The 16,791-nt window shown below is 29.2% G+C and overlaps 1 protein-coding gene across 3 annotated transcripts in view; it reads right to left on the bottom strand.

Moving 5' to 3' along the window:
- Positions 1–16,791, bottom strand: part of LOC109601592 (uncharacterized) — a 114,837-nt gene that overhangs the window by 42,487 nt on the left and 55,559 nt on the right. For all 3 annotated transcript variants that reach the window (XM_020017840.2, XM_020017841.2, XM_020017842.2), the window contains exons 3-6: positions 8,720–9,041; positions 8,298–8,544; positions 5,279–5,392; positions 1,330–1,421 (exon numbers count right to left, since the gene is read on the bottom strand). In XM_020017840.2, coding sequence (XP_019873399.2) covers positions 1,330–1,421; positions 5,279–5,392; positions 8,298–8,544; positions 8,720–9,005 — 739 coding nt within the window. In that variant the 5' untranslated portion in view covers positions 9,006–9,041. The remainder of the gene's footprint in view (positions 1–1,329; positions 1,422–5,278; positions 5,393–8,297; positions 8,545–8,719; positions 9,042–16,791) is intronic.

The raw sequence follows: 16,791 nt of genomic DNA, 5'->3' as shown, positions 1-16,791 counted from the left end.
TTCTAGAAATATTTTAGTAATTTTGACGCTATTAAGTTATAAATAAAACTTCTCTACAGATTTCATATGGTTAAATAACAATTTTAAATTAAATATATTGTCCGGACTGGCGAAAATTTAGTACATGTTGTACACCAGTTGCTGCTAATAAATTAGAGAATAACTTGATGTGTCTAAAACAGTTATTATATTTAATTGTTTAAAATAAAGGACAGGAAATAAAATTTTTTTGAGTTTTGAAGATTTAATGTTAAATATGCTCTTTCCTTTTAAATGATTAAAAATCAAATTTATTCAAATTATTTACAGAAATTGTTACTTTAAACTAAAGACAATTTGCATGAAATATCATCACGATACAGGATGTTTCACGTTCATTAGAAAGACACACAAGCATACTTTTATTCATATTTTGTCTTTGGAGATTTCTATTAACTTTTATAACTGGAACAAATTGTTATTGTCGTCCTGTTTCTTGTTTATTGGATCAAATCAACAATGATTTTTCCCATTTAAAGCTCCAAAATGGATAAAATCTGGTGTACAATCTTGTAATTTGTTATTTAGTGGCGATGCATCAATGAAACAACGTCAACCAACACCGTCTAATTAACAGAAAGTCCAACAAAACTTTTATGCAGACACTACGTCATAATTTATTGGCTTCAAAAACATGTTGTGTTACGTTTGGAAACAACGCTCTTGTTTTCTTTTCCTGGTCAAAACGGACCCAATACAAATGTTTTCCGGGCTCCTTTATTATCAGCTCGTACAACCGAAAACACCTAATCACTTTAAGTCAGGTGCCGGATAAAGCCACCCAGATCTCGATGTATCCCTTTATAAACGCAGGACGACGGAGTAATCGTTCATTAAACCACATCCTTTTTGTTACCACGTAAACAAATACGTGAATGACCTCAATCTTTGTTTTTTTTACTGGACAAAAGAGGTTTTGTCCTTCGCGTCGGATGCATGACACATGTCATAAACTCCGGAAAAAAATAGACAAAGATCGTAAAAAGTCGCCGAGCTTTTTTTCCCCCGTCCAGAGACAAGGAAGGCGTGTCTCGAGATCCCGCTTCGTCCATTATCCTTTTTGTGCCATCGAGTTGCAGTCCGTATTAATGGATTCCAATGTAAAAACTAAACAATAACATTACCATTGCAACGAAAAAACTAAAAACACGCCCAGAAACAAAGCATTTAGCCCCGGTACTCCGATGGATCCGCATCGGGAGTGCCTCCATTTGTTCGACGGCGTCTCTTTACAAAACGACTCTTTTTTTATACTCACACACACACACACACATACACACAAATACTTGCCTCTTTTCGGCGATGCGGGCACGCGGTTCTCGCATGTACGGCCCGCGTATCCCTCTTTACAGTGACATATTATCGCCGGAGTCCCGCAGTGTCTGGAACAAATCAATAGCGGGGAATTAGATCGCGGCAAAATTGCTCGGATTGTTCAGATCCGTGTCCATCTCTGGCGGTTCGTTTTGTCGAAATTATCGACGGAATTTACGCAACGCTAACCGTATTCGATGGGGCGATAATTTATTTAAGTGAATGGCGGACTTGATTAAATCGTGATACCTGGATTTGATTTAATATCATAGTTTGGGGGAATGTTATGTAATGGGGTATTCGGTGAAATAAATTGTTTTGAAGGAGGAGAATAATCATATTAATACAATTGATAAGAAATATATTATATTTTTGTTAATTTTATTTGAATAACAATTTATATATTATAGAAAGTAAGTAAAAAAAATTTGTATAATGTAATATTTTTACTTTTCCATTTTGTTTTGTGTTATTTTTAATATTTCAAATGATTATTAACTATATTCATTTATTAATACTCATACTTCTGTTAGAGTAAAAAATTTTTAAAATTTTCAAGAAAAAATATTTTATGAAAAATTAAATCATTTTACTGTTCAATTTTAAGCAATAATTTGCACAATTCTTATAGAAATAAACAAATATTTAATAATACTAGATAATTAATAGTTAATTAATAATAATTCCAATAGTTAAAAATAAAAAAAAATACAATTATTAATATTCTTTTTCTTTAAACAATATTTTGCACTATATTTATAGAAATGAATATTTAAAAAATGAGATCATTCACTATAAATAACATTTTTGACCATTCATGGGGTCAAAACTATCTAAAAATAACAAAAATATACATTAAAAGAATATTTAAAAATAAAAAAGTTATATTATTAATAATCTTTTTTTATACCTTTTTAATTTAAAAAGTCAAAATTATTAATATTATTCCAAATAATCAAAAATAAAAAATTGAATTATTATTATTTTTCAATTCTAAACAATATTTTGCACTATTTTTATGGTAATATTTAAAAATTTAGAAAATCTAGATAATTTTACCTTTTCCCTTTAAACAACATTTTGTTAAATAACTAAATTAATTAATTAAAATAACTGAATTATTAAAAAAAGATTAATATTTTTCAACCTTACAACATTTTGTACAAAAAATTATGATTATTGTATATTAAATTATTTTTATACTTTTTGTTTTACTTTTATAGTAAAATAAAAAATGTTAAATTCATATATTTTATTTTTTTTTTTTTTAATATTTAAACAAAAAATCTAAATTATTAATATTCTTCAATTTTAAACCACACCTTCCACTATTTTTAGTAAATAATAATTAGAAATAACAAATGCTAGATTATTAATATTTTTTCAATTTAAACATTTTGTACATTTTTATAGTAAAAAAATATTTCAAATCAAAAAGTCCTGAACTATTAATATTATTTACTATAGTTAAAAATAAAAAATAATTACTTATATTTTTCAATTTTAAATAACATTTGCATTATTTTTAATGTAAGAGAATTCCTTTTTTTTAGATTAAAACATATTTAAAATTAAGGAAAACTAAATTATTAATATTAATATAAACGACTAAGATAAAAATAAACATTTTGAACAATATTTATAGTAAAAGAATATTAAAATATATTAAATTATTAATACCTATATCTCTAATTAATACTCTTTCTTTTCTTAAAGTAAAACATATTTAAAATAAAAAAAAAATAATTTTAATAATTTTTCCACTTTAAATAACATTTTATATTATTAGTAAAGTATTTAAAAATATAAAAATTTTAAATTTTATATTCTCTTCTATAATATTATATTATATCAATTTAATATATTTTATACTATTTTTATAATAATAGAATATAAAAAAATAAAAAAATGCTAAATTATTAATAGTATAGTTATTTTAGAGTAAACAATATTTAAAATCAAAAAATGTCAAATTATTAATACTCTTCAAAATAAAAAAAATCATTATAAATATTCTCCAGTTTTAAACAATTTTTGGCACTATTTTTGAAGTAACAAATAACTGAAAATAAAAAATAAAAAATTATCGATATCATTACATTTTAAATAATATTTTTTGAGTATAAAAAATGATAAATTATTACACCCTTCTACTTCTGCAACAATAGTTTTCACTTTTTTATAGAAAAACAATATTAAAAATAAGAATTTGCTTTATTTTTAATATTATTACCTATAGTTAAAAAAATAATTATTTACATTTTTCAATTTTAAATAACATTTGCACTATTTTCATAGTAAAAGAATTCATTTTTTAGATTCAAAAATATTTAAAATAAAGAAATACTAAATTATTAATATTATTATAAACGATTAAGGATATATAAAATAAAAAAAATAATTATTAATATTTACTAATTTTAACATTATTAATACTCTTTCTTTCCTTAGAGTAAAACATAATCAAAAAACTTAAATTATTATTATTATAGTAAATTGCTAATATTATTGAAAATAGTTAAAGGTAAAAAATGAATTACTTTAAACAAAATTTTATATTACTAGTAGAGTAACTAAAAATATAAAAATTCTAAATTGTCAATACTCTTCTATAATATTATATTATACCAATTTAATATATTTTATATTATTTTTATAGTAACAGAATATTTAAAAATAAAAAAAATGCTAAATTATTAATAGTTATTTTAGAATAAACAATATTTAAAATCAAAAAATGCCAAATTATACATATTCTTCAATTTAAAACAATTTTCTGCACTATTTTTGGAGTAACAAATAATTGAAAATAAAAAAATTTGATTTATCAATATCATTACATTTTAAATAATATTTTTGAGTTATTTTTATATAAAAAAACAATATTATATTGTATTATATTTATATAAAGGCTAAATTGCTAATATTATTTGACATTAAATATTTTATACTATTTTTAATTTTTAAATTATTAATACTTTTTCACTTAAGATAAAAAATGATAAATTATTACTCTCTTCTACAACAATAGTTTATAGAAAAACAATACTAAAAATAAAAATTTGCTTTATTTTTAATATTATACTAATTTGAATATTTGCACTATTTTTAGAGTAAAAAATATTTTAAAAAAATTTACTTAAAAGAACATTTTCTAATATAAAAAAAATTAGTACTACATATTACTTTTGTTCTACTATTTTTATTTTATAAAAAATGATAAATTAATAGGCTTCTATTTTAATTTTTATATTATTTTATTTTAGATATTGATTAAAGAATGTTCCTCCAAACTTGTAAAACAATTTTGTTGTAATCCATAAAATGTTGAATTTTTATTAAAAATGTGTCGACGTACATTTAATTAAAAATTTACGGGTCAGAACTGAAAATACCACGAATGTTTTGGACCATTCGAAGTTTATTAATTAAGAAAAGTCGCAAACTTGTCTGCAACACAAATTACGGTCCGTTAAATACAGTTAAAATGGTACTTTGTAGCCAGTTAATTATAATCGTTGTTTGATTGTTATAAAGGGCCGGTGAAAATTTCAATTAGTGTTGTTGCACGTTACACATGAACGCGAAACTTCGAACGACAAACACGACCTGACTGAATTACTAAATTGTTTTGAAAAGTTTTTTTTTTCAGTGTTTTGCCTTCAGGCCGGACTTATCGCAACAACTTATCTCTTTTCGCTTTCATGGTGACAACTTTTAGCTTATTTAATGGTACAGTTAGCCGCCATTTCCGGCAAGATAAAAATCCTATTAGGGTTAAACTTCATTTTGAGAAACTTCATAAAAGGTCGAACGATATTCCGCCACGTTGCCCGGTTTGAAAGTCTCGGTCACCGAACGACGTTCGCCAAAGCCAATTTATTTTATGTTAGGTACGGTTAATTTAAAATAAAAGTGTACTTACACACAGGTCGCGTTGTTTTTGCACGTCGGGACGCCGTTATTGTAGCACAGGGATTTCGGCCCGTCCGAACATTGAGGTCCTGTATAACCGTCGAAGCAATCGCAGGAAAATTTACTGTGAAAACAACATGTTCAAATGTTAGTTAGTTAGTTGGTTACTCTCTGGAAATTAAATAAAAATCAATGTGAACACTTTTCTAACATAGTTATATAAGTTTCTCAAACATTTTGCAATAATTCACAATTTATGAAACGATAATTCATTACGTTTTTGGAGAGTCCACGTAATTTCTTGGCGAAGTAGTTTAAATGGAAATAAATCAAAGGAAAATCCGGTGTAAATCATGGACCTATAAATTAATCACCACCGAAGACGAGACTCGGAAAATATGAAACTTACTAAAATTGATTTACATCGCCTGCGTTTGAAAGATTATTAAAATTGAATTCGTATTTTCTTATTTATGATTTTGCATTAAGTCTCTTGAGGTCTCGCAATGAACAAAATTTATTTGATTAAAATCACCTCAAAATGACAGTAATCAAATTACTGATCCATTTAAAGGGAATTTTAGCATATTTTATTAAAAAATGTCAAAATTGATGATAATTGCATTCTGTTTATGCTTAAATAAATATTCTTATTTATTATTATAAATTATTGTATTGTATGTAATTATTAATTAAAATAACAAAATTAAAATTGATGATAATTGAGGGAGTTATATTAAAGCTTCAATAAAAAAAACTTCATTTGAAAATGTTCTATTAATTATTACTTATACTTTCTTTCATTATATATTTTAAGATTCCAGGGAAATGTTATTTATTGCAGTAACCAAATTACTGTTTAAGTCAATTTTAATATATTAATTATTGGTAATTATTCTTTAAAAATATGTATTTTCAAATATTTAAACGAGATTTTATTACATTTTTAAATTTAAATTTAAAAATGTAATAAAATATAACCATTTAATTTTTTTATTATTATTTTTTTTAAGTTTAAACCAAATTTGTTTATTAATATTACGACATGAAGTGTTGAAGGACATTTTAATATATAATATTAACAATAAACAAAATTTATTTGATTAAAATCATCTCAAAATGACATTAATCAAATTACTGATCCATTTAAAGAGATTCTTGGCATATTTTATTAAAAAATGTCAAAATTAATGATAATTGAATTCTGCTTAAATAAATATTATTTATTATTATAAAGTAATGATTTGAATTTAATTTTTTAAGGCACATGTCAAATTTTATTAATTAAAATAACGTGATACATTTTATTAAAAGTATTAAAACTAATAATAATTGAGGGAGTTAAATTAATGCTTCAATAAATAAAAGTTCATTTGAATTAAAAAAATGTTCTATTAATTATTAAACATTAAAATACTTATATATTTTCTTTCATTAAATATTTTGAGGTTCCAAGGAAATTATTTATTACAGTAACCAAATTACTGTTAAAATCAATTTTATTATTTTTTATTAGTTATTGGTAATTATTATTCTATAAAAATATGTATTTTTCTTTATTTTCAAATATTTAATCGAAATTTTATTACATTTTATTAATAAATATTAGAACTTATGTTGATTAAGTTCTATTCAAGTTTAAATAAATAAAATTTCGTTTCAAATTAAAAAAGTATGTGTACTGTGATAATGACTCAGTTCTATTCTTTTCTAATAATAAAAATGATCATTAAAAAAATAATTTAATTACTTTTCTTTATTTTCAATAAATTTGAAGGGTTTCTATCCAATTTTATTTATTAATGTTACGACAAAATGACACTAATGAATTAATTAAACTGTTAAAAGAATTTTTTCGTATATTTTATTATTAAATGTCAGAATTTTTTTAATTTTAATAAATGATCATTTAATAATTAAAAAAAATTTGTTTATTAATATTACGTCATGAACTGTTGAAGGACATTTTAATATATAATATTAGTAAATATCAAAATTGAGAATGGTTGAGCTCTACTCAAGTTAAAGAAAATAAATGTTATTAAAAATATATATGTTAAAAGACTTTTCTTTATTTTCATTTAATTTCTTCCCAAGAACAAAATTTTATTTATTAATATTACGACGATATGATTGAATTATTTTAAGAACACTTTAGTACGATTTTAATTTAATAAATGTCATAATAGACGGCAATTGAGTTTAATTCATAAATCGTTACTCATTTAAATGTTAAGTAAATTTTTATGGTTACGATAAATTTTATCAGAATTAATGGGATTTATTAAATTATTTGTTAAAAAATTGTTTGATTTTCTTCCATTCCAAATGGGTTTAAAATTTAAGTATTAAATCGTCTCCGTTTGTAAGATTATTTAGATTGAATTTGAAATTTCTTATTTCTGATTTTACATTAAACATCTTCGGGATACCTCGACCGAACTTCTTTGATTAAAGTCACTGCACAAAAAGGCAGTTAAACGAAATTTGGACCTTATTGTTTTTAAATACGTTTAAAGGGACATTTATCCGTATTATTTACGACGCAATTCAATTTTATCGTTTAAACTCAATTTCCTGTCAATTATCTTGGGCCCCGTCTTGAGCGAATTAAGTAAATAGATCCTACTCAAAATTAAGCGAGATCCTCGTGAAAGTTTTCCGAGGATAAAAATGCTTATTCCGATTCTTTGTTTTAACTGGGTCAAAGTAGATTCCAAATGGATTTCGTTCGTTCCGCACAAAAACAAGTCCTAGAATGATCTTACATTCATATTGTTACGTAAACAAAACCATTGCTCGAAATAGGTGAAAACATAATCCCACTGATTATGTGGAGACGTAAAAAACGGGCTTCTGAGTTTCGCACAACTTCCATAGTCGCTCCAATATCGATTCTCTATTTTTTTTTCGTCGCTACATTTTTTGCTGAATGTCTGAGAATGTGTTTGTTATTTTAAGTTACGTTGCCGTCAGAAAAATGTTTACTAATGAGTTCAGTATTCATTAAAAAAAGTGCCTCCACTGACTTGAAATGGTCGTAGCAAATCCCGGTGAATCCGCACGTCATCATGGTGCAGGAATTCGGTCTGATGCCACCGTCCGTTATCTCGTACGTGATATTGAACCCGTACACGTCCAGGAAGTTGTCGAGCACACGCAGATGTTCGCCGACGTCGCTCTCCAGATCGAGCTCGATCACCAAATAGGTGAGATTCGTCCTGACCCACCGCGCCTGGATCACGTTCGTCTCGTTGACTTTGTGCAGCACCTTGCCTGCAAACAAAACGGATTACAGCGTGGGGTGGACAACGCAAAGGGCCGTTCCGGCATTATTCGGGTCGTCCGTCCCCGGAGGCACGTTTCGAAGACCCATATTTGCACAAATCCCGTCCCGACCGTCGTGCCAACAGACGGTGACTTTGATTCGCCGACGAGTTGCTCGACTTACCCATGACGGGGAAGTTCCTGTCGTAGAAGACGTAGTCGGTGAACGTGAGGCCGCCGAAGACGAAGAGCTGCGTTAGATAGACGACGATGGAAGTTTTGTCGGTCGACAGATGGGACGCGTCGATGATCCATTTGCAGTGGATTGGCACGGGGAAGGGTTTCGGGAAGCCCGGCGTCTGCAGGACGCCGCGCACTGCGGTGAAGGTGCCGCCGCACTCCGGGTGGGCTCTGGCCAATGCTAACATCAGCAGGAGCAGCGGAGCTGCGCGGCTTTTGAAACGTGACATATTGTGCACCTCGTGGGGTTCACTTCATCGGATCACCTGCAAACGAAAAAGACATTGTTGTAGTGAGGAAGTATTAGGGGGATCAGAAAGTTATGTCGCTTTCTTATATTAAATTCAAACGAATAAGTCTTACGTATCGTACGTATCACTTCAAAAATTGTTTGTAATTTTTTATTGAAGTTAAAACTTCTTTAGTCGCGTTGGGCACGGGTAGGGGAAAATCTTATGGGTTCGCGTCACCGACATGCTGGTCCTTCTTTTGTTAATAAATTCAGACAAAAGAAAAAAGTTGTTGATTTGACTGTAACCTCGGTAACTAGACTAACAAACTATGTGTCTGCCGCCGTTTCATGAGGTACCCGAAAACTAGACCTTAAGAATAAAATCCCGGAATTAGACGGAAAGTTACAGCTGTACATTTGAGAGTATTTTGAAATCAGGTAAAATTTTACTAATGCAGTGGTTTCGTTAAAGACCTCCAACTAAGCAGGAAATAAGTTTGACGAGAATATCTATTACTGTTTTGAAAGTGGAGGGTTCATAGAGGAGAAATAAAGTAAAACATACTTGTTTTTTATACCGTCAACAAAAGTGTGTAAACTGAAAATTAGCCTTTCCTAACAAATAATAAATAGATTTAATGTATTTTTAGAAGTGAAAACTTTTTTTTGGTAGGCAAATATGTGTTCGCGTCATTGACATGCTCATGATTGGCGCACGCGCAGTGTGCTGTGCGCCTTAGACACTTTTTGGATGGGTGAAATCTCGTGCTTTCGCGTCACCGACATGCTTATACCAGTATATATGTTACTATACAGTTGACGTATAGTGTTGTGTATATTTATTTAAATATGTCCAATGATCGAAAAGTCAGTACTACAAAACATAAAACGACAATCGATGCCGCTTTTATGCGATACTTAGATAAATTTGAATCAAACATTTTCATTTCTTACTTTAGTTACCACAAGCCAATTTATTTTAGAACGAAATGAAATAATTTAAAGTACAAAAAGTCTAAGTATTGTTGAAATTAATGATGACAATGATGCAAAATATTAAAATAATTATAAAAATCAAGTACATTAAAATTTAAGTAAATACAAATACTATAAATAATATGATTGTATATTAATTGTTATTTCAATTGTTTTTTTTTATATTTTGTCATGATCTTGTACGTAATATATTTAAATAAATAAAAAACTATATAAACATGCATAAAATTGTTGCTCGGAGTGTCAAGATGTTGAAAACCAAATTGATGTTGATAAATTTAATTCAAACATTATGAAATTTCAAATTTTAATACTAAAAGTTCTAAGTTTTCACTTCTATCGGCAGTCTCTATAACTGCCAACTTTAAATTTTTTTAATTTGTTTGAAGATTATATTGTACATATTTTTTAAATCCAAATTTTGTATTTTATTTAAGCACATTATTAATTATGTTCATTACTTAATATTTTCGGAAAGAACAGCAAACTTTTAATGAGTGTTTTACGTATGTATAATATTATATTACACGAGTATCGAAAAAGATCCTTCAAGATTATATTGGAAAGTGTCTTAAATACAAAGTTTATAAACTAGTCACAATGAAATAAGTATGAATATTATTATTATGTTTATATATTATGTAAAGTATAAACAGTTCGCATATTTTTTTAGATAAACATGTATAATCATGCACGCACACTACAATGCATTTTAGTGTTACAAAAAACTTTTATTTTTTAAATATCTATAGAAAAACCAAAATAATAGAAATTTGTCATAAACAGCTTCAGAATAGAATAGTTTAATTCGCTGAAAAATTAGTCCGAGTTGCCTTCTTATGTAGGGATGAAAATAAAGCTCCAAAACGTCATCCACATATTGCTGGGACGTCATATTGCCACTAATGAAAACTGAAGGTGACCTGCTACCATAAGCAATAGCACCCCACACCATTACACTAATAGTGCTATGAATATGACTCTCCACAGCAAAGCGGAGGTCACGCCTTTCACCACGCCGTTGTCTTACTAGCACATGACCTTCCTGCATGCCCAAGCAAAAGCGTGATTCATCACTCAACACAATGTGATTCCATTCCTCATCCCACTGTTGACTGGTAGAAGTAAGTCCAAAAAAAGGCGATAAATCTGTAGGCCAAAAGATCTTATACGGAGGTAAACACGTTGAACTCATCCTATCTTTTAGGGCCAATAATCTAAGACGACGATCTTGTAGCTCTGTGGTAGCTCTGGGTCTTCCGGAACCTCTTGTTCTATCTCTTCTGCCCTCTTCACTCCATGACTACTAACATAGTATTACCAATACTCACATTTCTGTTCAAATAAAACAAATTGTGACAAAAACTGAGTACACGATTGATTGAAATACCTTAAAGATATGAAGAAAAAAGAACAAACAACCGACAATACGTTTTCCGATTGACCTGTATATCAAATTTTATGAAAATATCTGCATTCTGGGTGTTATTTTTAAAATGTGCAGCAAACTTTTAATATATATTTTGTGTGTATATAAAATTATATACTTGAGTCGTAAAAGATCCTGCAAAATTATATTGTAAGTAGTTTTAAATGCAAATAAATAATAAATTAAAATTATTACGTAAGTTATTTACGACTTGTGGAATGTGCAGCAATCTTTAAATATGTATTTTTATGCATGTTTATTATTAAAATTAAACCTGTGTCATAAAATGTCCTTCAAGTTATTTTTGTATTTTAAATATTTTTCGATGCAAATTATACATATTTTCTATCGTTGATACGTACAATTTTCAGAAACATGCTTTGTGAAATTTTAATAATTACCATCACGTAGCATTTAGTTGATAAACAAAGTCGAGTCTAGTGTGCAGTTAAGTTTTTATAGTCCTATCAGATTTATTACTGATACCAATAATAACTTTATTTGTTTCGGTATATTTAATAGTCGTGCGGAGAAAAACTTTCCGTGGTTGTTTTGGATGTCGGACCGTAATAAATTAAACTTTATTCAAAGTGGCTTTTTATGATTGTGTTCGCTTTAATGGCGTAATGTTTTCCGCCTAAACGTCTGCCAGTTTGTCCACAGTTGAATTATAACAACCGCAGGCGGGAAAGTGGTGGAAAATAAATTTATTTTATGACGAATAAGAACCACAGTCTGGAAAGTGGGCGAACCCGTGGCGGACGGCCGTCGTGGAATAGTTTATACCGGGGACGACGAAAAGCGACGACCGACCGTCCCCCAATAAACTTGATTGTGACCATAGTCTGGTGGATTTATGAGGCCGAAATTGTAGTTTACGACCCGCCGGCCACTACGTACTAAACATTCCGGGGGACTAGCGAAAATTCTAACTGCAATTTATTACGCGCTCTTTTCACTGCTCATCACTGTCGCCCGCCAAACACTACAATTACCGTGCTCTTTGTTGCCACTCGCATTTTTCCATCCCCGGCTTCTGCCGTCTCTGATTCATTGCGAACGAAGAACGCACGCCGCAATTATTCTACTTCCTCCGTCGCAAATTCACAACCGTTACTTTTTCGACGGCCGCAATTTGTAACCTGGTTCCGTCGAGACATTATTAAGGGGACAGGAAGGTAATGTCGATACTTGATTGTCATTCATATATTTCGAAGGCGTATCAAATTTATTTTAAGTTTATTATGACTTGTTCACTTCTAAATAATATTATTTGCAATTTGGGGTGAAATGACCAGCCAATTACCAGAAGAGCACTAAGTACATTGATCAGAAAGACCAACGACATCAGACAAAGACATACTAAGGGCAGAAGTGGAAGTAAATCCAGGTCAAACAATCGAAGAACTGTCAAACATCATTAACCAACCTTGGTCGACCATCCATGAACATTTACACCAGATTCAATGAATCCTTAAACATGATATCAGAAATATTCCCTCCAGACATTTTATAATGTTACATTAATTTAAATATTAGCGCATATTTTCATTTTTGTTTCGCCTTTCCTTATCATGATTAAATTCTGTAAAATTTGTTATTCAGTTATTTTTATACGGGTATTACCTATAAATTACATTTCCTTACATTTATTTAAAAAAATTTATCTTGGCAATTATATGGTTTTTTATTATTTAAATATATTACGGGCTGTACAAGATCATGACAAAATATAAATACAATTCAATTGAAATAGTGTAATGGTATGGGGTGCTATTGCTTATGGTAGCAGGTGACCTTCAGTTTTCATTAATGACAATATGACGTCCCAGCAATATGTGGATGACGTTTTAGAGCTTTATTTTCATCCCTACATAAGAAGGCAACTCGGACTAATTTTTCAGCGAATTAAACTATTCTATTCTGAAGCTGTTTAGGACAAGTTTCTATTATTTTGGTTTTTCTATAGATATTTAAAAAAATAAAAGTTTTTTGTAACACTAAAATGTACTGTTGTGTGTGTGTTTATCTCAAAAAATATGCGAACTGTTTACAGTTTAAATATTGATACAATACATATTTAAAGATTGCTGCACATTCCACAAGTCGTAAATAACTTACGTAATAATTTAATTTATTATTTATTTGCATTTAAAACTACTTACAATATAATTTTGCAGGATCTTTTACGACTTAAGTATATAATTTTATATATATACAAAATATATATTAAAAGTTTGTTGCACATTTTAAAAATAACACCCAGAATGCAGATATTTTCATAAAATTTGATATACAAGTCAATCGGAAAACGTATTGTCGGTTTTTTGTTCTTTTTTCTTCATATCTTTAAGGTATTTCAATCAATCGTGTACTCAGTTTTTGTCACAATTTGTTTTATTTGAACAGAAATGCGAGTATTGGTAATACTATTTTAGTAGTCATGGAGTGAAGAGGGCAGAAGACATAGAACAAGAGGTTCCGGAAGACCCAGAGCTACCACAGAGCTACAAGATCATCGTCTTAGATTATTGGCCCTAAGAGACAGGATGAGTTCAACGTGTTTACCTCCGTATAAGATCTTTTGGCCTACAGATTTATCGCCTTTTTTTGGACTTAGTTCTACCAGTAAACAGTGGGATGAGGAATGGAATCACATTGTGTTGAGTGATGAATCACGCTTTTGCTTGGGCATGCACGAAGGTCAAGTGTTAGTAAGACAACGGCGTGGTGAAAGGCGTGACCCCCGCTTTGCTGTGGAGAGTCATATTCATAGAACTATTAGTGTAATGGTGTGGGGTGCTATTGCTTATGGTAGCAGGTCACCTTCAGTTTTCATTAGTGGCAATATGACGTCCCAGCAATATGTGGATGACGTTTTAGAGCTTTATTTTCATCCCTACATAAGAAGGCAACTCGGACTAATTTTTCAGCGAATTAAACTATTCTATTCTGAAGCTGTTTATGACAAATTTCTATTATTTTGGGTTTTCTATAGATATTTAAAAATTAAAAGTTTTTTGTAACACTAAAATGCATTGTAGAGTGCGTGCAAGATTATACATGTTTATCTCAAAAAATATGCGAACTGTTTACATTTTACATAATATATAAACATAATAATAATATTCATACCTATTTCATTGTGTCTAGTTTATAAACTTTGTATTTAAGACACTTTCCAATATAATCTTGAAGGATCTTTTTCGATACTCGTGTAATATAATATTATACATACGTAAAACACTCATTAAAAGTTTGCTGTTCTTTCCGAAAATGTTAAGTAATGAATGAAATGAAAATGTTTGATTCAAATTTATCTAAGAATCGCGTAAAAGCGGCATAGATGCTTTATATTTTTTAGTACTGTGTTTTCGATCATTGGACATATTTAAATAAATTTTTCACAAAATCCATTCAATTTCACTTATAAGATATACACAGCGCTATACGTCAACTGTATAGCTACAGATATACTGCTATAAGCATGTCGGTGACGTAAACGCACGAGATTTCACCCATCCAAAAAGTGTCTAACACGCACAACACACTGCGCGTGCGCCAATCATGAGCAAGTCAATGACGCGAAAGCATAATATTTCCCTACCAAAAAGTGCCCAACGCAGATAAAGAAGTTTTCACTTCTAAAAATTTATTAAATCCCTCCTTCGATTGTAATTGGAACCAAAATGTGTACAACCGAGTCTAGTCTAGTAACCGAGGTTAACAGCCAAATCAACAACTTTTTTCTTTTGTCTGAATTTATTAACAAAAGAAGGACGAGCATGTCGGTGACGTGAACCCATAAGATTTTCCCCTACCAAAATGTGCCCAACGCGGCTAAAGAAGTTTTCACTTCAAAAATAGCTGCACAAAACGCACATAATAAATGATTTGCCCAAATGGTATATAATTGTCATTAAAAATATTTCATTCATTATTTTACGAAACATGTGTGATCTAAATTAAACATACATAAAAAGAACATTAAAAGTTTGTTGCACATACACAAGATTATAAAAACACAGACATTATAATTTATGTTCCTGCTAATTGCTTAATTCTCCCCATCTTCCGCTTCCGTAATGTTTGTCCCACGTTCCTGTTACGACGATCATATCGGGGGGCATAAATTGCAACATCGGGGGCCCTAAATCATCCAAGGACTAGCCGACTAATTTTGCAAATTCATGAAATGTCAACACTGAAAGTGGGCGTTTTATTTTCAAATGCGGTCCACAGGTCGCTTTCTATTTGACTTTCGAAGCCCGACAATATATATGTCGGGGGTCGCAGTCCATAATGTTTTTGATTAATTTTAATTAAAACCGCCCCAAATTAAAATAAATATTACGCACACGTACTTTTGAATTACTTCGAAATTCCATTACGGATCGTCCAAATAAAGCGCGAACCAATTAATTTTTTTTTGTCGGGTCCTGTTTGCCTCACAGGACAATTTAAGTATAACAAATTAATCGATGATTGTAAATTAAAATTTGATGAATTCAATTGAATGGCGCTTTTTTATTTTCTTGTGTTATAGTGCAATATTTTTACTCTCGTGCATTTTATCTGTCTATTCATGTAACATATAAATCCGAAGCAGTAAAGCATCAATTTTATGCGGTCTATCACCGATTTTTCCTTCGCGATGTTAAAAGACCGTAAAATTTTTATTCGTGATGTGAGATTTAACGAGTTTACAATATTTCCGACACGTACTCCGACATCGGTCCGAACTAATGGTCCCTTTCATACGATAATTTCCAGTTAAATTCGTGCTGAAAAAATGCGAACGGTTCATAATTCATGTCAGCCTGGTGTTCGTATTTTTTTTTTCCTATTCTGAATTAAGGTGCGACATCTTTGTCACTCAGGAAGTGGCCTGTCTCGAGAAGGGATCCCGGACAGCTTAGCAAAAAAGTAAACTTGCCGGAATGGTTTTTATGCCAGGTCCTTGACAGTTTCTTATTCAATCAATTTGGACCCAACGATCATTTTGTACAAAACAACTGTGTGTTTGGGTTTCGAGATGAATTATTTATTGTTTTTTATTTTTCGAAAGCTTTTGGCACTAGTAATTTATTGAATATATATTTTTAGCAGACTCGAAATAGACAGAAATCAAATTATTTAAATGATGTGGAATATAATTAATTGTCGTATTTATAAATTTATTCTATATTATTATTATTATTATTATATTATTATATTATTATTATTATTATTATTATTATTATTATTAATTATTATTATTATTATTATTATTATTATTATTATTATTATTATTATTATTATTATTATTATTATTATTATTATTATTATTATTATTATTATTATTATTATTATTATATTA

Source organism: Aethina tumida, chromosome 5, assembly GCF_024364675.1.
Source record: "Aethina tumida isolate Nest 87 chromosome 5, icAetTumi1.1, whole genome shotgun sequence".
Classification (NCBI taxonomy): Eukaryota; Metazoa; Arthropoda; class Insecta; order Coleoptera; family Nitidulidae; genus Aethina; species Aethina tumida.
Note: the sequence above shows the minus strand (reverse complement) of the source record. Positions and strands in the feature narration are given on the sequence as shown.